Source organism: Rhinolophus sinicus, linkage group LG15, assembly GCF_036562045.2.
Source record: "Rhinolophus sinicus isolate RSC01 linkage group LG15, ASM3656204v1, whole genome shotgun sequence".
NCBI lineage: Eukaryota > Metazoa > Chordata > Mammalia > Chiroptera > Rhinolophidae > Rhinolophus > Rhinolophus sinicus.
The window spans coordinates 26,247,500-26,271,615 of NC_133764.1; the positions used below are offsets into that span (position 1 = coordinate 26,247,500).

Below are 24,116 nucleotides of genomic sequence, written 5' to 3' on the forward strand. Positions count from 1 at the left end.
CGCTTTGAACAAGACTTAGCTAAATGAGGGGCCTCAAGTGATGCTTCCTACAGGAGTAAGGTCGGTGAAGGTGGCAAGATCTTCCTGGGACAGTGGTCACTAACTGAGTGGCAGAACTCAGTGGACATTTCAGAACCTCTTAGGAAGATTCTTGGTGGTTTGAGCACTGAGTTCCTCACCTGGTGAAGGGAAGGAATCCAAACCACGTGACTGGGATGTCTTCTAGGGTCTTGGTCTTCCTGGGCCTCAGAACTTTGGTGTCCTATTTCATAGCCTTCCTTCCAAAGGACACTGATGTAACTAAATTGGTATTTGATGGATTCCCTCTCCTTTGCTCCTAACTTCATCAGTAGCTTCTTGGTGTCCCTGAAAATAGAGGTCATTCTGGGTTGAGTCAGGACAAGATCTCCTTCTCCATGGGAATATAATGGACAAAACCACGACCTCCTGGGTGGTTGAGATTTTAGTCCTCCTCTCTGTTTGGTTACTTCCCAATAAGCTTTCTTGTCTGATACAATTTATTTCAAAAGCAGCTCAGATGGTTAACTCTTTCTTCTTTCTCCTTCCTTTCTTCTTGCTGCTTATAACTCTGCATATGACCCCGTGAACCACACATACAAAGATGCTAGGCAGAGTGTGGGGTCAGAAAAACCCCACCACGAGGCCATTGTAGGGCAAAGAGGTCCAGTTACGTCATGGAGCTTGGACACAATCTGAGACAAGGATAGGTCAATTTTTAAATTGAAGAATGAGGTCTTTAATGGGGGTGAGACAGTGAGGAAAATGGTAGTCTGGCTGAAAGACCATTGTTTGGGTCTGAGCTTCTGTGATCTCTAATTTCAGGACACACCTTTCTCATCCTAAACAAACAGGGAGTATTCATTGGGACGGCATCCCTGCACAGTGGCTGGGTCTGGCTGCCTTTGTTGTGGCTAAAAGACATGAGATAAGCCCTAGGGGAGAGGAAGGAAGCTGAGATTGCTGGGCAGAAAGAGCCTAGGCCTGGAGGGAAAAGGAGTAGACAGACTGTGCTTCTGTCTTGTTGCTAAGAATGATTCAAATTTGAAAATTCTAGAAATGGAAGTGTTGAAGCCTTCCATCCATGCGTTGCTCTCTGTTAATGTTTGTTGTACCACAAAGAATACTTCCCGGAGTGTGCCTGCGTTGGAGGGGACCTGGTGCAGTAGACAGGACACTGGGATTCAGTTTAGCAGACCTCAGTTTCCTTTAACTAGTTTCGTAACCATGGGCAGTCTGTAATGAGTCTCACATGCCTCATCTTTACAAAGCAAGTTTTGAATGTCCCTGACAGGTATGAACCAGGCTCAGCTATTAGCAATTCATGTCTCTTTTAGGAACTGTATGGCGACTAGATTCAAACTGAGTTTTACGTATTGTTCTACCAAATACTAGGGGCCTACAATATGCAAAGCCCCAGACTGGGCCTTCAGTGAGCTCAGTTCTTCCCCTCAGAATTTTGTCACCCTGCTTCCTGTTGGAAGCTGGCACATCCTTTCAGTTCTCTTGTCAGCCCTCTTGCTTATCCCCCAGGAAAGTTTTCTGGATCAAGTAAGAAATACTGGAGGCCTCTGTCACCCATCCCTGCTCTGCTAGTCCCTTCCCATCAGGTGGCCCAAGGTTAGGCTTCTCTCCCACCATTATTTTCTTTTGTACCTTAAAATTTTGCACAATTAGACAGGAATGTATTTTCCTTGTAAAAACATTTTAACAAAATAGATAAAGGGAAACCCCTCTTGACAATTCCCTAGCCTCCCAACTTAATTTATTAGGGAACTCAGCCATCCCAAAGAGGCAGCAAAAGACTGAGGTAAGGATGGGAATGAGGTCTAGAGGTTTCCAAAGCCCACCTAAGCAATCACCATTAGGATCTAACCTGTAGATTAGCATCAACCTCTTTAAATAAAGGACAAGTTAAGCAATCTGGTTTTTCCCAACCCCCCAGCTACAAGAGCCTGGCTTTATGATGCTGGTGTGTCCTGCTACCTGAGATAAAAGTCAGGTAGTTCTAAGTTCATGTAACACAGGAGGTTGCACAGGAGAGGATGATTATAAAATCTGAAAAGAGGAAATGGGGAGAAGGGTGCCTTTGATGCCTGGCCAATGTTCCTGATTATAAAGGCAAAATTATAGCAGGCAGTAAAGTGACCTGTCCAAGGCCTGGGTGAAGGTCTGTATGTGGAATAAGAGAAATAAGAGATTATTGCAGCAGAGGTGGGGGGAGGATGGTGGCTAGGAAACAGGAGATGGTAAAGAATTACTTGCAAAATTACACACCCCAAGAGGAGGAGATGCCACGGATAAAGTAAGGCCAGCATTAAGTTCGAGGCTCAGTTGAGCCCTGGAATGCCCTTTGTGAGGAGGTAGTGAGATCACATGGCTGCCTTCCTGGGAAGGAGGCGGGCTGAGAACTGGAAGAGCTTGTTCAGTGGGGTTTGGCAGGCTGAGTACAGAAGGGAAGTGACCAGGGATAATGAGTTATCCCAGACTGTGCCTCGTGGAACGCTGGCATTCAGAGGCACTGTTGAGATCTCCAAGGGAGAGGCAGTCAGAACGAGCTTAGTCCCTTCCAGGAATAAGGAGAGATTTTATTATCACAGATGCAATAATAATAACTACCATTTAATGAATACTTGTGTCGCGCTCTTTGCTAGGCGCTTATACCCACCATCTCCAGTCTTCTGGTAGACTTACGGATTGGTTACCATTATCTGCATCTTCCTGAAAGGCCAGGAGATGGAAAGTCCCTGTCCCAGATGCTGCCATGAGGGGCAAAGTAAGAGGCCTTGCGCTCAGAGTGCAGGCCCCTCTGGCTGAGAACTCATTTTTATCCTATTATGAAGATGAGGCATTTTTATCCTATTATGAAGATGAGGAATATAAGGTAAGAAAGGTTAAGTAACCTGCCCAAGGTCTCGCAGGCAAATTCTGGAGTCAGAATTTTGATCCTTATGTCTGTTTTGGGAGGGAGGGTAAAAGAAATAAGTTTAAGGAGGAAGAGAGAGACATAGAGAACAGGCTCAAGAATATGAAATGCACTGCTAAAAGACTGTCCCCACGTCTTTATGAAGGTATATAGAATGGATGTGCAAAGCTGAGTTCTCAGCCAGAGGGGCCTGCACTCTGAGCGCAAGGCCTCTTACTTTGCCCCTCATGGCAGCATCTGGGACAGGGACTTTCCATCTCCTGGCCTTTCAGGAAGATGCAGATAATGGTAACCAATCCATAAGTCTACCAGGAGCCCTTCCCAGCCACACCTTTCCCGAATCCTGCAAGCCCATTTCTCTTGGCTCTCTCCTGGTGTCACTGAGAGAACAGGAGGCCCAATGTAGGAATCATGTTTGCATCTTCATTAGGAGACCACGCATCCCAAGCAGGCAGATGCATTTGGGTCTGTTTTCTTCTCAGAGCTCTCTTGCCAGCTGTAAATCCCCTGGAGGAGGGGGCAAACACAGCCTCTGTTACACCCAAGGGCGACTAACACTTCATTGCTAGGTAATGAACAATGTCCTGGCTGAAGGGCCTTTTTTCGGTTTTTGTTTTTAATCTGAAAATACTTGAAAGACTCTCACTGTAAAAGAGTCAAACCATACAGAAGTGTAGTGAGTATGGTTTCATGCCACAAATAATGACTATCCAAGAAACATGGTGTTTTATTTTCATCAAATCAATCTGACTTCAAGGCCCCATTCCATTAGGTGGGTGGAAATTTGTTTTTGTGAGAGCTTTCCCTCATAGAGTAGCCAAAACATCTAAGGGACCCCTCTGTTATTTGTTTATGCTGGTCACCACAAATATACCCATTATCCAAGCATGAGGGTTCCCTTGAAATCCATGTAGGCACATCTTTTTTGCCAGCGTCCAGCCTCCTAGGGTCCACCCCTTCTGGGACACAGGCTGCAGATTCCCACAACCTGGCACATCCTCCGGGCCCTCCCCCCACCCTCAGGTTCCAGGGATTGTAGCCCTCCTGCTGCCATCTCCACACACACTCCTTTCTGCCTTCAGGACACACATTTCCACGGTAGGTTCAGTCTTTCGCAAAAGCCAGGAAGATAGGTTTTTAGCAGCATTTGCTTTTGGCAAATGCGCCTGAGGCAAGGAAATAGATGAGGCTATCTTCTTAGAATGGGAAGACGGAAGAGACATAGAACAAACTATATATAGCTCTCATTCATTTTTATTCTTCCACAACAGCAAAAAATAAAACTCAGTATCTCAATATATTATCCTGTGATTGAATTATTCAGAACGCCAAAGTCTCTCTTGACCATCTCCTCTCTAATTCCTCTCCCGAAGCCACCATTATCGGGAGTTTACTGCTCATTGTGTTATCTTTATAGTTAGCCGTATCAGAAATCTGGTTGTAGACCTTCAATATTTAATAAAAGAAAACTATGTAGCAGGCACCACAGTGGCAGTTGGAGGTCAGTCATAGCCTGAGGGAGAGAGAGACATAAGCAGACGACTGAAATACCATGGAATAAATCTATGATTGGGGAAATACGGGGTGCTAAGGGGGCCCAGAGGAGAGGCCTCTAACCTGTCCTGACAGAGCAGCAAGTGACAAAAGTGGGGACATGAAGCAAGTTATTTCTGAAGCGTGGCCTGCATGGGAGGAAGAGGTATGGGAAGGAAATGGCAAACCCCGAGGCAAGACATAAAGACTTCAACGTGGAGCAGGCAGTTTTTTAAACTATGTTTAAAAGCACAGACTTTATTCCAAGAGCTATAAGGAGCCTTTTAAGAGCTTAAAGTGGAACAGTGACATGCTCAAGTTAGCACTTTAGACCACTTTGGCTTCAGTATAGAGAACTGAGTGGGGTGAGGTGACCCCAATTAAGACGTTAGTTCAGTAAATTGGAATAGCAATGATGGTGGCCTGTGTTACAGTAGCCATAGTGGGAATGGAGGAAAGAGAATAAGAGTAATGGTGAGGATATTAGAATGATTAGAATTTGGGGATTGGTTGGATATTGGTGGTGATGGTGGTAAGGAGTGATAAAGAGAGGAGCCTAGGGGGACAATACCTGACTTGGGTAGTAGGTAGATAGATAGTGGTTCCAATCCCTAAAATAGGGAACATTGGAGGAGCAGTTTTGAGGGATAAAAGGGTAAGTTCAGTTTTGAACATGCTGAGTGTGAGGTGTCTCATTTAAGTTTCTTCCGGCAGAAATGTCCAGGCCCTGCCTGTTGGGCATATGAGTCTAGAACCCAAGAGAAGTCTGGGCTGCACAACTGTAATCAACAACGTCTATGTGGAAACTGAAACCATAGTATTGTCTGGAGTCACCATTCTCCGTTCACCATGGAGAGTGAACAGAGAAGAGGGCCTAGGATAGAATCCTGGAAGTCACCACTAATATTTTAGGGACTTGTGTTTGGGCCATTATGCTTTAGGAATGTATATTTAGGAAGGCAGATTTTCTTGATCATGAGTTGGGGGAACGTATCATTTTTTCAAAGTCAAACGGAAATTGTTCTTAATTTTTTGTAATGTACCTTCTACTACTTCTTTCCATTTCTTCTGATTTCAGCTGCATCGTCCTGGGCATGTTATGTAACCTCTCAGTGCCTCTGTTTCCTCATTTTTAAAATGGAGACGATAATAGTTTCTACCTCATAGGAGTAAGAGGGCAAAAAGAGTTCATATACAGAGGTGCTTAGAACAATCACTGGCCCACCATGTGCACTCAATAAATGTAAACTATCATCATCATCATCATCATCATCATCATCATCATCAACAATAATAGAGGGTTGACTGTGTGGTTCATTTGGAGTAACATGACTCCAGAGGATGGAGTCAGACAGAGCTGGGTTCTCATCTTATGTGACCTTAATTTCTCTGAGCCTCGAGCTTCTTTCTCTTTAAATGGGGATGATCGTATCTATCTACCTTGGAGTGAGATAACATCTAAAGGCCCTGGCACACCAGAGGCAGTTACTACTGGTTAATTTCCTCCCCTTCCCTCTTGCATAGTTGTTAGTTCAGGACCAAGGAAGCCTGGTAACTCTGCCTTCCACCTTCTCAGAGACGCCCTATACCATATAGCACCATAGGCCGGGACCAGAGAGGTGGTTAAATATTTGAACATTCTTCTCTAAAGTTTACTCTTCTCCAAAGTGGCTTTCCCCCTCTCCCGGTTGACCCTCTGGTCAGTGAGAGGCCTCTTAGAGTTCTCTTGAGAAAGCTGGACCTTGTGTGAGGTGGGGTGGGGGGCAAGCAAAGCGGTAGGCTTCTGTGGCTGTGATTTGTTGTTCCTGAAGGAAGGTCTCACATCTTTTGTTCTGTTGGAGCAGCTGACTTCCGACTCCTCACCACACCAGACTGTCCTCTGTCGTCACCTGGCAGATCCCTCTCAAACGCCAATCTGTGGTCCCTGTTCCATGGTCTGGACCTTGCTCACCTTTCCAGCCTGATCACCTGCCTTCCCTTTCATGCCAGACCTAACTGCCCACAGTCCCCCCTAACCCTGTGTCTGTGCCTCCACACCTTGGCACAGGCCACTTCCTCTGCCAGGACGGTACCCTCCGCTGTGGACACATACCTATTCCACCAATCCCTCCCGCGTGGGATTGGTGGTCCCCACTTCTGTGGCCTCCCACAGGCCCTTGAATGAACGTGCATCATAACATCACAATACAATGTGTTTGCACACTTGTCTTCGGAGCTCCTTTAAGGCAAGGAGCCCATCTGATTCATCGTTGACTCCTCAATGCTTTGTACAGTGCCTGGCACCAAGGCGGCTCCCATTGTAGGTAGAATGAAGAAATGAATGAATGTATGGTTGGACAGATGGGCAGACAGACAGACTAATGGAGCTTTCGAGACGGGCTACAGCTTCACTGAAGTGAAAACAGGCCCCAACTTTACTCTAGCCTTTTTTCTGGGGGTAGGAAGGTGTATAACCTTTCCCCCCCACACACACTAAACCTTGATCACCACCAGACTAATAGTCTGTAGGGGCAAGTCATAGGGGCAAGAATGGAAATCCCTCCCATCTCAACACCCCCTGCCTAAGAGTTTTATTCACAATTCAAAGCAAGGTAGGGCATATTTATAGAGAACCTACTACGTTCAAGGGACCTCAGTGATACAGTGAGAGGAGATAGCCCGAAAGTGCTTTCAAAAAGTGACTGTGCGTTTAAATCCATCATCAAATTATCACCTTCGTAAATTCAAAAGTCTCTGGTTCCTCTGATGGTTCTTTCTTGAAGTCCTTCAGACCTCAACAGCAACAGAGAGAAAAGCATGGGCAGCTTCCTGGTAGGAAATCCCCTTTCTTGCCAGGATACATTGGGTTTTCACCATGTGGGAACCCCCTGCTCCATGGGATGATCTAGGACCAAATAAAGGTCATACTTTGTTCTCACAGCACTCTGTGAAAATTAGATTCAAGTGCGTATTCGAATCACCTTGATAGAGAAGAGAGTATATAGAGGGACAGTCTCACTCCTTTGTTGAGGGAATTCTCTGGCCTCTGTTAGTATGTCATGGGCCCACTTACCCCCTTAGTCATTGCCCAGCACCAGCCAGGCTAGAAGCCCAGGGAATGGATAGGACCTGCCATATCCGCAGAGCAGATGGGCTGAGCTGGCTCCATCTCTACTGCATCATTTCTGGGGCCAGGACGAACCCCTAGAAATTGTGCTGGTAAAGGCTTAACTGTTAGCCACGCCTTATCCCCAAATAGTCTCTTCTCCGTCAGCACCCTGCTTAATCCCAGGGTGGTCACAGGGCAGGGGCAAAGGGGGATATTGGGAGGAGCAAGGCAGCACTGAGTGAGAAGACACAGCCCCATGAGAGATGGGAAGATGGGAATCTACAGGGCAACAGCTGCTGGGGCTGGGTGTGGGGCGTCCCATAGGGGAAAAGGAGGCATCAACAACGCCCAGCCCTGTCCTGGGGGACCAAAGAGGGTAGGCGAGATTCTGGAAGCACTCTTAGCCCAGGGTTTGTGGAGCAGGTAGAAAAATTCGGAGGTGAGAGAGGATGGCGCTGGGAGAAGAGCCCTTTGTGGCCAGCCTATTTGAAAAGCCAGGGCTTGAGGGTTGTTGGGGCTGCTTTGCAGTGGTCTCTTCTTTTGGATACCCCTCACTCCTGTTTGCCCCCACGTCCATGCATCCTTGGCCCTGGCACCCCTGCAATGATAATGGATGCTAACTAGCTTAGTATGAGGCAATCTAATAAGAAGGCCCCCTCTTTCCTAGCACTGAGGTCCTCCCTGGTACCTGCCTAGAGGAGTAGACGTGTTCGGCTCTCACAGCTTGCTCCTGCTCCCTAGAGCCTCCCTAACCTGTCTCTCTCTCTCTCCCTGCAGTCCCACCCCCTGTACCTGTGCAATGCCAGTGATGACGACAATCTGGAGCCTGGATTCATCAGCATCGTCAAGCTGGAGAGTCCCCAGCGGGCCCCCCGCCCCTGCCTGTCACTGGCCAGCAAGGTAGATTCACACTCAACCCCACACACACCTTGAACTTCATCCAGCTCCAGGCTGTGAGAGACTCCTGTGCTCTCCGGCCTCTTGTCTCCTAAGAGTTATGTTCTCGATTCACTCGGGTTTTCCTAAGCCATGACTGGTCTGAGAGAGGTGGAAATTCAGGCCTTTGTCCTTTTCCCCACCACCCATCTACCAGCAGAACCTTTGACTGTCCCCTGGGCATGTGCCATAGCCCATCTCCTCCCCCATCACCTGGAAGTTCCTAAACCTCTTCCCCTGCCCAGCATCAGAGCAAAGAGGGGCCAGCCGGAGGTCTTCTCCATCCTTTGGAATTATTTACAGAGCGCTATGCAAGAATAGCAGGGACAGAAACCATTGTCCCTACCCTTAAAATGTTCCCACTCTCCCTCACAGATTGCAAGCCATTGGCCCCACATGTCCACGGGGGACTATTGGCTGGAGCTGGCAGCAGCTGCTGCCTTTCCACAGACGTGGGTTCTCTGGTTGCCGTGTTTCCCACTGGCCTGCTACCTCCAAGGCCCTGCAAACATTTGCATTTGTGACCCCTACTTTAACATTAGTTACTGTTTTCTGTGTGCTTACCATGTGCCAGAGGGGACATGGGACGGATCCCTTATATATACTGTCTCGTTTACCCTTCATGACAATGAGGAAACTAGACATTATTATTCCCTATTTGACATTAAGGCAAGTGAGGATCAGAAAACTTAAGTAACTTGCCAGATGACACGGCTAGGAAGGGTGGAGCTGAGATTTGAACTGAGCCTTATCCAGTTTTCAAACCTGGGCTTTTACTCTCTCTCTCTGCTCTGTTGCCTTCCATTCTGGCTGGGAAAACTGAACATATGTGAAAAGGTTCTCAGGGTGACATAAGGCCGACTATAGTTAGATTGTGCGTGGCACAGTCAGGTGGACTTGGGGGAGGAGGTCCTGCTCCCAGGGGCGGTGACAGAGGAGGGTGACAATCGCTACCTATGTGCCTGCTCACTGTATACAGGCCTGGATCCCCTGGGGATTTCCTGATCCTCCTGCGACTCGTGACTCAGGAAACAGCCTGGGTTCCTGCGTGATCCCACAGGGGGCAGGGATGTGGGCAGGATTCTGAATGTGATGCCCCCAAGTAGGTGAAGATACTCTCCCTGCCTGCCCATGCTGATGCAGAAGGGGACTCCAGGAGAGGTGGGAAACGGGCCAGAACACCCCAGGAGGAGCTGGAGAGTGTGGTGTCTCTGCAAGACTGGGAGTGTCCTAAACAGCAGCAGAATTTTGTGAGGCTGAAGCTACCCTGCTTCTGGCTATTTCATTTCCCTTGTTTTACAAAATATGGGCAAATGCCATTCATTTATTCCGGTGGTACACTAGTGCTCGGTGTTAGGTAGTGCGAATGTGAATGGAGTATGTGTGTGTGAGAGACAGACATAGACATAGACAGAAACAGAGAGAGAGACAGAGAAAGAGGGGAGAAGAAGGGTTCAGAGAAGCTCCGCTGTTCTTCCAGAGCAGAGTATGATTTCACATACCTGTGAACACTTGGCGACCTGTCAGGACGTGTCCGTATAGGAGTTTTCTCCTCGCCCCCCTAGAGGAGCGCACTCCTGTCAGAAATGTGAGGCCTGGGCCCAGACATGGGGAAGCCAGCAGCACATGACCAGTGCTCTCTGAGGTACTTAACCTTGTCGGCCTTTGTTTCCACCACCATAAAATGGGGCTTTTATTTCCTACCCCAGTGATTACTGAGAGGATGAAAATAATGTATGTCACGTGCCACTGGTGCCTGAGCCAAAAACAAATACAAGCAAAAAACATTAGGGGTTTAGAAGAAGCGCCTCGGCTACTGCCTTGTGACCTCTTCTTTCACAGCCTCTGGGGTCACTGCTCATGCTTCTCCACCCCCACCACACTCACCCCTCCATTTCCTGCCAGGCCTCTGCCCCTGTCGCTGGGTGGGAACCTCTGGTGGGAGCTGCTGTAGCTCCACGCTCTTCACTGGTCAGGTCCAAGGCTTCCCTCAGGACTCATCCTTCGACCTGACTGAGTAGCTCCTACCTGGGATCCCCGGGCCCAGTGGAGGTCTGAGAAAGTACGTAGTAATGTGAGTCTTTGAGCCACTTCCAATAGTTTAGAAGTCCCACAGGCTTAACTAAAATATTATTATTTTTTTTCTTTTGGTTGATATTCTAACAGTTGAATGTGTTAATATAATTTATCTCAGGAAAATGAATTCAATTGTATTTAATAAATGTAGCTAGTTTGGTAAAATATATATTTTTTAAAAAATGGCTCAAGAGATGCATAGGTAAATGGTGGATCTTTGGTGAGGAAAGTGTGAAAGCCACAGACGTCCATCAGCTTTGCTCTGGCATATCGATTCATGTCAGTGGTGCCATCACCACTGACAGCTGGGGCTCTCAAGCCAGACAACCCTGGGCCTGAAGCCTGGTATCTCCACTGCCCCTCAGTGCCGGGACATTTTAGCTCACTTCTCAGAGCCCGTTTCCTCATCCGTACAATGGGAATAATAATGGGACTTATGGCATAAGGTCGTTATGAGGATTTAATGAGACAGTCCAAATAGAAGTTCTTAGTCTTCTGTCAAGTACATAGTAAACGAGGGCACTGTCGCTGCTGTCATCATCATTGGCGTCATCATCCCATGCTTTTATAGTGAACAGAGTTGGGTTTTTGCTTTCATTGTTCTCTCTCTTGATCTCTGAAACCCACACCATAATTCTTCTGGACACTTCCATTCTTTTCACCACCACCCCTCCCCCAGCCAGTCACCCAGATGGGTTTCTGTTTCTTTATTAGCAGCTCCACAGCCATTACGATTACCCAGGCCCTTATCATCTTGTTCCTGGACTGGAGCAGTGGCACTTGCCTGGCGGAAGGAGGCAAGCAGAGGGTACAAGCCCTGCCTCTCTCGCTAGAGAGACCACTACCCAGTAACCAGGCACCAGGAAGGCTGAAGTCCTGGGTTTCCTCAACTCAGAAGGGCTGATGACTGTCTTACAGAGTTGTTGTGAGGAGTCCTACCGTGTTTCCCTGAAAATAAGACCTAGCCAGACAACCAGCTCTAATACGTCTTTTGGAGCAAAAATTAATATAAGACCCGGTCTTATTTTACTATAATGTAAGACCGGGTAATATAATATAGTATAGTATAATATAATATAATATAATATAATATAATATAATATAATATAATATAATAATATAATATAATGATAAAATATAATATAATATCAGGTCTTATATTAATTTTTGCTCCAAAAGACACGTTGGAGCTGATTGTCTGCCTAGGTCTTATTTTTGGGGAAACACAGTATTACACAAAGAACATAGTAATAGCTGAGGTAGTAATAATTAATACTTGAGGAACATTTACTATGTGCCAGGCACTATTATAAGGCTTTACATGGATTAACTTACATTATCCTCAAAATAATCCTGTGAAGCAAGTCCTATTATTATCCCCAGTTTACAGAAAGGAAAACTAAGGAATAGAGCAGTTAAATGACTTGCCCAGAGTCTCACAACTAATAGTTAATAGCAGATTCAGGACTCAATCCTAAGTAGTCTAGGCAGAGTGGGTCTCACTAAAGGTTATTTCCCTTCTAGTTCCTCCTACCCTTGCTTCCAAACCCAGATGAATCCCACTTCTTCTGTTGAATCTTTCCTGACTGGCTCAGCCCAGCTAGTGGGCTAGAAATCCCTCCCTCCTGGCATGCTACTAGGGTTTCTGTCCATGCTTTCCACACCAGCTTTCATGGAGGTGCCTTGGGGGAGGGGAAACCAAGGGTCCTTCTTACCCCAGCCCCACCCTCAATCTCAGCTCACTTTTATATTTTGTATATTAAAGATTTGTGGCAGATTGTGTGTGTGTGTGTGTGTGTGTGTGTGTGTGTGTGTGTGTGGTGTGAGTGGAGGGAAGGGCTTTCTGCAGGGAGAAAAGGTTTGGAAACCACTTGTCTTTCATTAATTTCTACTCTAAAATGTTGTTATCAGCATTATAATTTTATGTATATGCCTTGTCTCCACAACTAGATTATGAGTTATTCTGGAGGGCCTGACTTCCCTGGCTTGATGCCCTGGGCACAGTAGGTGCTCCATCTTTGATAAGAATGAGACATACAGACTGTCACTGTGTCTGGAAAGGCAGATCTAAGGCCCAGGGAAGTACAGAGTGTAGCATGGAAGTCCTGGGATATATTGGCTCCAGTTGCTAGAGGCCGTGAGCAGGCTTGCTTGCTGCCCCTAGGGGGCTGGCTGACTCTTTGCAGCTCCCAGAGGTCTCTGGGTTGTCTTTCTAAAGCCCAGACTTAGTTCCATAGAGCCTGCCCACCCTCTCTGCCTTCCAGATTTCAGTCCCCGAAGAAGTCCTGCTTTTTCTCTCTCCCCCCCACTTTGTTTGGTACAGGTGGACTAAAGGAAGCATGGATAGCCCCAAAATGGGTTGCCATCTGGCCCCCATTCTTCCTTTTTGATTCCTAGAACTCTGGACACAGGCACCCACTGCCGGAAAGTCCTGTTTGTTTCCCTGTTGGCCAACTCTCTTTGATCACTTTTACAACTTTGTAATTATGGGCTGTAATGGGCTGGGATGTTTGAACCTCAGGGTAATTACTTTCCACTGTTCCTACCCCAATCCTTCAAAGAGAGAGGGGTGGAGAAGTAAGAAAAGCTCCAGAGAAAGAAGTCTGTGCCCTTCCCTCATGCTCTTCCATGCCAGGCAGGCTCTCATTCGAGGGATGAGAAACATGAGGTCTTGCCAGGCAGCACGGATCCAGGAGTCTCAATTCTGTGACTCCTGGGGTGACCTCCCCACCCCTCAGCTATGAGATTAGCAGTAGGAATCCCTCTCCTTTGCCCCTGGGGCTGCTCCCATACCCTGCCTTGGAGGGCTCTGAAGATTCGAGAGCTTCTTTTTACCTACGTGAGGTGGACTTCCTGGGAGTAAGTGAGCAGGAGGGGGATGAAGGCTGTGACCTCTCAGTTTCCTCAGCAACTCCATTCTGGAGCCCTGTGAATTTCCAGTCAATGAGGCCTGGGAGCCTGGGCCTGGGCTGGGCCTGGGTGCTGGTAGAGGGCCCAACCCAGCTTCTCTGGGAAAGAAAGAGGCAAGAGGGAAGTTACCCTCCTGACCAAAACAGGGCCCCACTTGAGTGTCTCCACCACCAACCCTCCACTCCCCTGCCTGCATGCTGCCTGTTCTGAGGGGCCCCCTGGCCCTGCTGCTGCCTGGGGAGTAGGGAGCAGGGAGCAGGGAGCGGAGCATGGAGCCACTCCCCTGGCCTGCCTGGCAGGAGACCTGCCCCAACAGGCTCTCCCCGGGACGGGAAGCAGAGATCAAAGCACTGAGAGTGTGAGTAAGCCCCAGCACTGGCTCCTCTTCCTGCCACCACTACTTGCAGAAGGATTAACTCTTTCAGTGCCTGGAAGAAGGCCCCAAGACTTAGCAGGCCCCCAGGGATAGGAGGGCCTAGCCGGAAGCCATTACAAGATGAGCCTCTGCAGCAGGGGGAAGGTTGCAGGTGGCTCTGCTGGCTAGGGACACTTGACACAGGCTGCGAGCAGTGTCTGTTTGTTGGTCCTTTGCCCTTGTTCCTCCACCTCCCCCTCAGCTCTCATCTTCCTTCTCTTACCCCACACCCGGAGCCCCTGGATCCCTGCTTTTTGTTCTCTTTCTGGATCTGCTCTCTGCTCTGCCTGGTTAGCTAGATTCTGCTTCCCCAAGCCTGCTCCTGGAGCCTTGGTGAGCATGATATACACAGCTGTTTCCTCATGGGAACAACCCCTCAAGTCCCACCCCACTAAGTCTCTAGTGCCACCCTCAGGGAGGGGATGAAGGGATAAAGCACTGGACTGGGACTCTCATTAAGTCCCTGAGTTGGAGCCAGAGAAAGAGCTGGCAAACTAGAGTGTGGCAGGAAGAGAGAGCCCATGAGATGGGCTGAGCCTGGGGCTCTGCCACGGAGATCTTGGGTGGGGGCAGTGTCCCAGGCTCTGGGAACTTTGCCTGAGCTGGGGGGTGCCCTGCAGGCTCTCTTCTGAAGGAGCTCTCCACCTCTCTGCTCTGCCCCACTTCCCTGTCTGTACTGGGGACTGGTCACCCCCCACTCCCTGGGGGTGCTGGTCACTCCCTACTCTGTTCTCACACTTAGTGACCATAGACTGAGGGCAGGGGCTGTGCCTTATTTGTCCTTAGCCCTAGAGCCTGGTTCACCACCTGGCACCTTCTGAACCCTTGTTAAAGGTTTGTTCCATTACAAAAGGATTGAATGTTGTTCTTGAAGGTAGTGGGACCTGGATGAGCAAGGGGATGCACGGCCCACTGCCCCCTTACATGTGTTATATGTGTGCAGAGATACAGTGTGTGCAAGATCCGAGGAGGGGGTGCATGCATGAGGAGGTGAGGCCCGAGCATGGGTGGGCTTCATCTGACCCCCGCTGGACCTGTGTGTCTGCAGGCCCGGATGGCCGGTGAGCGAGGAGCCAGCGCTGTCCTTTTTGACATCACTGAGGATCGAGCTGCTGCTGAGCAGGTACCCAGGGTCATTGGGGTGTGTGAGGAGGGGGCTGGACGGAGGAAGTTAAAGTGACCAGGGGAAGGAGAAGTCAGGACACAGTGGCCCTTGTGGGCGCTTTCCCTCCTGCAGCTGCAGCAACCCCTGGGGCTGACTTGGCCAGTGGTGTTGATCTGGGGCAATGATGCCGAAAAGCTGATGGAGTTTGTGTACAAGAACCGAAAGGCCCATGTGAGGATTGAGCTGAAGGAGCCCCCAACCTGGGTAAGCGCACCAGATCTCCAGACCCCCCCAGCACCTGCTCTCACCCCGACTTTGTCTCATGGCAACTCCCATCAAAAGCCCTTAGACTCCTGGAGCTGGAGAGACCTCAGCAATCCTCTAGGCCAATGTCCTCCACCAGTTGTCAGCCTCTGGACACGTTTCTTCCCCTGTCTGGGCCTCATGCACAGAATGAACAGACTGGGCCGGCTGAGTTCTCAAGTTGTTTTCAGCTCTATGGTTTCATGGAACAGAGTAGCAGAGCCAGAATGAACCCCTGGCCACCTAGCCCCCTGACCCCTGGCTGGTGTTTCTCTGCTGGCTAGAAACCTCACCCAGCTGCTCACTGGATAGCTTCCGCTTTTCAGAGGGGTCCCTCTTCCCTTTTTCAGAAGCATACAGGTCTTCAGATAGTACCTCTCACAGCTGCCATCTAGAGTACTTTCTCCTATGAGTGCCCAAGGGCAGGGAGGAACCACCCAACCACGCCTGCAGGTTCCCCCCACCCCATCCCCTCTGCTGAAGACTCAAGGGGACCATCAGCTTTCTGTGTGTCTCCTGGGCTCCTGTCTTCCTCCCAAACTGGCCCAGTTCCTTCCAGAAGAATGACCCTCTCCCTCTCTGCTCGCTCCCCCAGCCAGATTATGATGTGTGGATCCTCCTGACAGTGGTGGGCACCATTTTTGTCGTCATTCTGGCTTCGGTGCTGCGCATACGGTGCCGTGCCCGCCACAGCAGACCGGTGAGCAGGGCTCCCTGGTGGAGGGGGCCATGTGCATGTGTGTGGAAGGGTGAGGAGCAGGAAGGAACGGTGAGGAAAGGATGTGCCTTTATGCTCATGAAACAGTTTACATCTAAATATGCTGGCATCTGACTTAGTCAAGTTCCAGCAGCTATTCTTCATAGGTTTGCTCATTCATTCATTCATTCATTCATTCAACAAATGCAAGGAACTCCTTCTTAGGTGCCAGGCACTGTTCCAGGTGTTGGGGGTAGTGCAATGAACAAAAAAGACAAAAGATCCCTTCCCTTGGGAGCTTTCATTCTAGTGGGAAGAGACAGTCAATGAACAAAATAAAAGTAAAATGAAAAGTATTTTAGGTGGTAGTATGTGCCAGGGAGAAAAGTGAAATAGAAAAGGGGAGAGAGAATGTACAGGGGGCAGGGTTCATTTTTACAAGTAAGGAAGCCTCATCGAAAAGATGACATTAGGAGAAAGTCCCTAAATGGGGGCGACTTGTGCACATATCTGGGGAGAAAGTGATTGAGTGGAAAAAAGAGGAGGTGTAAAGGCCTTGAGGCAGGAGACTGCTCTAAAGAGCAGTGAGCAGTGAGAAGGCCATGTGATTGAAATGGAGTGAGACAGAGGGCAGAGCAGGAGGTGAGACCAGAGTTCATGAGGGCCCAGTTGTATTGGACTGTTTAGGCCATTGTCAGGACTTTGTTTTTCACTCTGGGTGAAATGAGAGCCATTGGAGGGTTCTGAACAGAAGGAGTGCCATGATCTGACTTAAGTTTTAACATGATCCCTCTTGCTGCTTTGAGGAGACTAGATTACAGGGAGGCAAGACTGGAAATAGAGAAACCAATTAAGAGGCGATTACAGGAATCAAGGTGACAGTAATGGTAGCTTGGGTTAAGGAGGTAGCTGTGCAAGTAGTGAGAACTAGTTAGAGTCTCGGTGTATTTTGAAGGTAAAGCCAACAGGTTTACTAATGGGTTCATCATGGAGTGTGAGAGAGAGGAGTCAAGAATGGCACCAAGCTTTTTGGCCTAAGCAATTAAAAGAATGGAATTGCCATTTACTGAGATGGGGAAGATTGGGGGAGAACAGGTATGTGGTTAGGAGTGGTCAATGGGCTTACAGAGTTCAGTTTGACGTGCCAGTTAGATATCCAAGTTGAGATGTCAAGCAGGCAGTTGGATAAAAAGTTTCTCTAATGGGTCAAGGGAAGGAAAGCTTGATGAGTGGGAGGGGAGGGTGTGGCCTGCTTGGCAAAATCATGTATGTGCTTGAAGGGCACAAACTCCCAAGGGTAGTCAATTGGCCACATGTGACTGGGAACTGAATACGAGCTGGGGTCCTGGAGGAGGGAAAAGGAGCCCTTGCCCCATTCTGAGCCCCACCCTTCTTCCCAGGATCCCCTTCGGCAGCGAACAGCCTGGGCCATCAGCCAGCTGGCCACCAGGAGGTACCGGGCCAGCTGCAAGAAGGCCCAGGCTGAGTGGCCAGACTCAGGTAGCAGCTGCAGCTCAGCCCCTGTGTGTGCCATCTGCCTGGAGGAGTTCTCTGAGGGCCAGGTAAGGCAGGGATGGTGGTTGACCTCTGTGACCAGGCTGGGGAGGGTAAGCTGGAGCTTGGGGGAGGAGGTACTTCAGGCTGGTGTGAGTGCTCTGGCTGCATCTGAGTCCTGTGTATCCTGCATGCAGCAGAGGTAGGGGATAGCCTGAGGTTTGGTTATTTTCCTGGCCTACCAGGGAAAGAGAATTAATGTTTCTTGAGTGTGTACCATGTGCCAGGCTCTGCAGTGGGTGCTTGAGAGGCAGTATTTCCTCTTAGTCTCATGACCATGAGGGATGAAGGTAGATTCGTTTTGTTTTTTTGTTTTTTAGTTTTTTATCCTTATTGTGTAGCAGAAAACTGTCTGTTAAGAAACTTGCCCAAGGTCAAAGTGGCAAAATCCAGGTCTACCTTATACCAAAGCCCATACCTTCTCTATTCTATTAGGTCTTTTGCAAGTAGATGATAAAAGAGGGAGAGGCTGGATGGAGTTAGGGGGATGTCCGGGTTCCTGGTGACTTCTGCAGCTACAGATAACTTTGGTTTGGACCCCCTTATTTTCTCCAGGAGTTACGGGTCATTTCCTGCCTCCATGAGTTCCATCGTGCCTGTGTGGACCCCTGGCTACATCAGCATCGGACTTGTCCCCTCTGCATGTTCAACATCGTAGGTAGGAGGTGGGCCAAGGACTCTCCTGTGTGCAGGCAGATGGGTCTAAAACACGGCTTCCTCTGGGAAAGGGTTTTGCCTCGAAGCTGAGGAGAAAGCAGCACTGCCTCGGTAGTTCTTTAAGCTGTGCCCTGCTCAGAGTGCCTCGTCGGAGGGGTGGCGCCACTGACCCTGTAGACATCTTTGTTATTTTAAAAATGATTTGTATTTTTATGACGACTTTGTTGATTATAAATCTGGGTGATTTGTATATTTATTATTCCAACTTTCTGGCAATAACGAAACCAAGATATTCTATTCTAACACTGTGGGCTTGCAGTAGCCCTGGGTGAAAGAGCCCCAAATGATTGCTGGAGGCGCAGGAGTTGACACGCATAGTGGAACTCCCAGAGGACAACCTGACTGGAGTGAGAGGGCATCCTAGGGCACAGGCACGTTGGGAATGTCCTTGGTCCCCCAAACTCTGACTGAGCTCGCAGGCTATGTAGGCTCAAATAGGTATTCTATAGTCACCCCTTTCTGAATGCACCCTTCATAGATTTGTACGAACTCCTGTGCTCTTGGTTCTTTCTTCCAGAGGGAGATTCATTTTCCCAGTCTGTGGGACCCACTCGATCTTACCAGGAACCAGGCCGGAGACTCCATCTCATTCGCCAGCATCCGGGCCATGCCCACTACCACCTCCCTGCTGCCTACGTGCTGGGCCCTTCCCGGACTGCAGTGGCTAGGCCCCCACGACCTGGACCCTTCCTGCCATCCCAGGAGCCAGGCGTGGGCCCTCGGCACCACCGCCTCCCCAGAGCTGCACATCCCCGGGCTCCAGGCGAGCAGCAGCGCCTGGCAGCAGCCCAGCACCCCTTTGCACAGGGCTGGGGGCTGAGCCGCCTCCAATGCACCTCGCAGCATACGGCCACTTGCCCAGTGCCCCCACGCCGGGCCAGGCCTCATGAGAGCAGTGGGTCTGGAGAAAGCTACTGCACAGAACGCAGTGGCTACCTGGCAGATGGGCCAGCCAGTGATTCTAGTTCGGGGCCCTGCCATGGCTCTTCGAGTGACTCAGTGGTCAACTGCACAGATGTCAGCCTGCAAGGCATCCATGGCAGCAGTTCTACCTTCCGCAGCTCTCTGAGCAGTGACTTTGACCCCTTGGTGTACTGCAGCCCCGAAGGGGAGCCCCAGGAGGAGGAGACTCAGCCCAGCGTGACCTCTCGGCCCCGTTCTTTGGACTCAGTGGTGCCCAGAGGGGAAACCCAGGTTTCCAGCCATATCCACTACCACCGCCATCGGCACCACCACTACAAAAAGCGCTTCCAGTGGCATGGCAGGAAGCCTGGCCCAGAAATGGGGGTCTTGCAGTCCAGGCTTGAGGTTCCTCGGACACAACCAGAGCCAGAACTGCCTTCTCCTGGTCAGCAAGCTGCCAAATGCAATGCAACAGCCTCTTCAGGGCAGCTCCCCAACCCACAACAACCCAGGGCCCTCACAGAGCCAGCCCCAGACCCAACTGATGCTTCCAGCCCCAGTCCCAACCCCAGCAGCCTCTTCCACTTGCAGAAATCCAGCCTTTCTGTCCGACACCCACAGAGGAAACGACGGGGGGGTCCCTCAGAGCCCACCCCATCCTCTCGACCCCAGGACTTGACTGCACACCCAGCTTGCCAGATGTTTCCTCATTATGGTACCAGCCTGGCATACCCTTGGTCCCCAGAGGCCCACCCCTTAATCTTCGGACCTCCAGGCCTGGACAGGAGGCTGCTAGCAGAAACCCCAGGCTCCTGTTACTCAAGTTCACAGCCAGTGTGGTTGTGTCTGACTCCACGCCAACCCCTGGGACCACACCCACCTGGGGAGGGGCCTTCTGAATGGAGTTCTGGCACCCCAGAGGGCAGGCCGTGCCCTTACCCACACTGCCAGGTGCTGCCAGCCCAGCCTGGTGAGTTTTCAGGGCAAGCGGGTGTGGTGGGGACAGGAGACTAGAGCTGGATATTGCAGAATGAATGAAGTCAGACAACAAGGGGTTGATGGAAGTTGAGAACTGTACAATAGGGTGGACATTCAAAATGCTGAACAACCAGCATCACATAGGATGCTGGCTGGAGGGCTCTGGCTCTTCCAGGTGTTACTCCTTTGGTTGCCAGATCATGGGGAGGCCTCAGGGGAAGTCCTAGTGTGGCTGAAACATCAGAAAGCACAGGGGGTGGTTTGGGGCAGCAGTTCAAATCAAAGTGTTTCAATATTTTAATAACTGGTACAATTGTTCCAATGCATACAGCTCAGTGTTAGCTTTAAATACAAAGAAGGCTAAGAAGTATTCCTTGCCCTTGAGGAGAGCATGGAGGAGAAATAATTACCGATAGCCACAATACTAGGCTACAGGAGAAGAGTTATGTGAATGATGCAAAGAGAAAAAAGAAAGAGATCATGGGTGGTTCCCAGCAGTCCTGTGGGTCCTTAAGTTTTCTCCTCTCTCGTAGGGTAAAAGAACAGTTAGGGCTTCCCTTCTAAGCACCCTTGTTAATAAGACCAATCTCATTTTCTTGGGGGCTCAGTGCATCCCTGTTACTGTATCACAACCAATGGTGATCATGTAAGTCCTCATCTTTAACTTGGTATTTATTTGCTCAAATTCTCCTCTTCCAGAGCCTTCCACCTTCTGCTCTTCCCCCATCTTCTCCCATTGTATGGATGACAGCAGCTCTTTGCCTGCAGACATTGCTAGGAGGATCCCACCACCCTAAAAGGGGACCCAAAGGCGCTGAAATACAAGGCCTGAGGGTCTAGGAATCCTACAGGCAGGACCTGAGAGCTGCTGTCATTCATTCATTCATTCATTCATTTCTTCTTTCTTTTTCCTTTCTGTATTATGTGCTTGCTATGTGCTAGATTCTAGGTTAGGTTCCGAGGACATGGAACTTGTCAACCAGGATCTCCAGGTCTGTGGGGAGACGGGCATGCAAAGTTACAGTAGAGAAAATAATTGCTTTCATAGAGCCATGTAATGCAGGCTTTGGTCATGTGTTTAATGATTCCATTTGGACCTGTCATGTGATGTACTCTCAGTGCTGCCAGCGACAAGACCACCACCTTCCCTCTCTCCCAAACTCAGAACTAGTTTTAATGCTTCCCTTTTCCCTGCTTCTCAGATCCAGTCAATGCCAGGTTCTGTTAACTGTATCTCTAACTTTATCATATTCTCCTCTGGTACTGATGGCCCCATGTCCTGGGTACAGTCTAAAGATCGAGACAAGAGCCTCCAAGCTCTTCCCACCCCTCTTACAGGGCCATGAAGTCTGGGCACTGCACATCTAGTGTTGTGTCCTGGAGAGTTGTGCAGCAGTTACCCTGCCCACCTACCCTCCATGCTGCTTCCAGGGTCATCTTCCTCAAACTGTCCAGAAATCTTCAAATGTTCTGTTTTGTCCACAGTAAAGAAAAATCCAACTTGGTTTGGCCTTCAAGGCTCTAGCACCATCTCGCCCCTGTCTTCCTTTCCAACCTTATTTTCTACTCTTCTCTTCCCTCTCCTTCCCTTGCCCCATGCTTTAGCCAAACTAAGTCAACACTTCTTGTAGTTGCTGCAGCCCAGAATATTCTGCTGCCTTCCTATGCCCACAAATCTAATTTTTACCCATTCCTGCAGGACCAGCTCTTTTATCTCCACTTCCAGAAAGCCCTTCCTGACTTCTCCACTTGGACAAGATCTCTCCCCTTCCTCAATTCATCTCTTATGACAGCAGTCCTGTCCCACTGGCATAATTGCCATTTGCATGCATGCCTTCTCCCCTACAAGGTTGTCAGGTCCCTGCTTATTCTTTTTGATCTTCTGTTTGGCACATGGTGGCTTCGTAAATATTTATTAGGCAAATGAATGAATAGTAAGTACTGGTAACACACTGGTTGCTATATATGTTTCTCTTTCTCTAGATTTGTTTTTCTCTCCCCTGTGTTCCAACTGGGGTCCCTCTCAGCTTTCAGTCTAATCAACCCTTTTGGACACATTCCCTGCTCCTCCCTCTCTGTGGTTCTCTCCCAGCCATACTCTTCTGCAGGTGGTATAACAAGGGGCTGGCCTCACCCTCATAACCTCTTTCCTCCCCTCTCTCTAACTGCAGGCTCAGAGGAGGAGCTGGAGGAACTGTGCGAACAGGCTGTGTGAGATGTTCCGGCCTACCTCCCACCAAGGGTGTGCTCCAGATGATGGGGGCCTCAGAGTCCTGCTCCTGAGAGAAGGGACCTCAGAAAACACCCTTCTTTTGCCGTACTTTCTGAAACCACTGGAAGAGGAGTGGTGATGGTGGGTGGCAAGAGGTGTTTCCTGCTCCCAGCTCCAGACCGTGTCTGCAGAACACATCTGCAGTGCAACAAATCTGTCCAGCAGGGAACCAGCTACTGCCTGTGTGGGCTGGCTCCCTTGAGGGCTGTTTTTTGAGAGCAGGAAGCTAGGTATGGGTAGATAGGTGTTTATAAAGGTGCTGCTCCCTTCCCCAGCCCCAGCAGGTCTCCCTCCTCCCAAGCCTCATGTTCATACCAGCCAATGGGTCCAGCTGAATGCATGACCCCTTCTCACCTCATTCTTTGGGTGAGTCCTGCACACCAGCTGCTGGTAAGGCTGCTGCATAGCGGCAACCCTGGCTCTTATCATTTTCCTTCTTTGCAAAAGGATCAGGAGCACAGGTGAGCCCCAAGCCCTAAAGAGGGAGGCTCTGCAGCTTCTCCAGGCAGTACCTGCCTTGGTACGTAACAGAATATGTTTTTTTTCCCTTCTTGTTCTTAATTTTCAGATATATTAAGTCAGAGGGGAGGCTCTGGGAAGCCAGAGTATGGAGTTCTCTCCCCACGGTGGTACAGCACTTTGAAGAACCTGGGATGAAACCTCTGATCTTTAAACTCTCTCGTCACTCTAGCAGCCCCAATTTCTCTAGGAGTTGGGGGCGGGGTAGTGGGAAGGAATAACTCTTCCTTGGCGATCTCCTATCTCTCAGTCCCGAAGTGGCAGAAAGAAGAGGATTTCTGCTGGAGTTCACTTAGGAAGAGGGAGGATGGAATGAAGGTAGAAAAGACAGAATTACAGCTGAACAAGGACAATAAGGAATTTTTCTCTGGAAGTTTTTCTCTCAGAGCAGGGATGGGGAACAGGAGAGAACAAAGGAAAAGCAAAGTGGGACCCTTGGGTTTAGATGGCCCAGGGGCCCAGCTTCCCAGTGTAAGCCATACAGGCCAGGGACACAGAAAGGTGTGCATGCGAGTGGAGTTGGAGCAGGAAGTCTGGTCTGAACAGCTGGTACCGAGTGGGCAAGGGCTGAGGGGCCTCCTTAAGGTGATATTCACCCCAGGGCAGCTTGACCATTGCTGGCCCCTCAGGCATTATCCCATTGGGAATGTGAATGTGGGAGCAAAGTGGGCACAGGACCCCACCTGGGAATCTTCTTCCCTCAGAGTCAGTGGGGAACTTGCACCTAGCCACCCACATGGGTATTTATATCTGAACCAGACAGAAAGACGCTTGAATCAGGCACTATGTTGAGAAATGTATTTATTTGCTAATATATTTATCCATAAATGCGGTCTGGTCTCGTGCTTTTGTTCTGTCATCACTGACACTCAGGGTAACAATTTCGTCTTCTACATTGACAGAAATGAATTCTGATATCAGAGGATAATCTATTCTTTCTGATATCTATTAAAGGATATGGTAGAGGGTGGGCTTGGCATTAAGAACTGGTTTGTAAGCCCCTCAAATCATGGTTAAGTGCGATCAGGGAAGGAGAAAGCCCGACTGGATTCTCATTATGGTTGTCATTTGTATTATCACTGTACTGATTTCTTCACCCTCTTAATTTATGATGCTTCAGTGACTGACTTTGTAACCTTGGGCTAATACTTCCGTCCTCACTTTTC

The 24,116-nt window shown here is 49.3% G+C and overlaps 1 protein-coding gene across 3 annotated transcripts in view; it reads left to right on the forward strand.

Moving 5' to 3' along the window:
- The window catches only part of RNF43 (ring finger protein 43), a 59,551-nt gene extending 35,768 nt beyond the window's left edge, over positions 1-23,783 (forward strand). For all 3 annotated transcript variants that reach the window (XM_019736388.2, XM_074319441.1, XM_074319442.1), the window contains 8 exons: positions 8,343-8,465; positions 14,951-15,025; positions 15,140-15,271; positions 15,906-16,010; positions 17,408-17,569; positions 18,117-18,219; positions 18,796-20,151; positions 22,331-23,783. In XM_019736388.2, coding sequence (XP_019591947.2) covers positions 8,343-8,465; positions 14,951-15,025; positions 15,140-15,271; positions 15,906-16,010; positions 17,408-17,569; positions 18,117-18,219; positions 18,796-20,151; positions 22,331-22,374 — 2,100 coding nt within the window. In that variant the 3' untranslated portion in view covers positions 22,375-23,783. The remainder of the gene's footprint in view (positions 1-8,342; positions 8,466-14,950; positions 15,026-15,139; positions 15,272-15,905; positions 16,011-17,407; positions 17,570-18,116; positions 18,220-18,795; positions 20,152-22,330) is intronic.
- Positions 23,784-24,116: the final 333 nt, after the last annotated feature.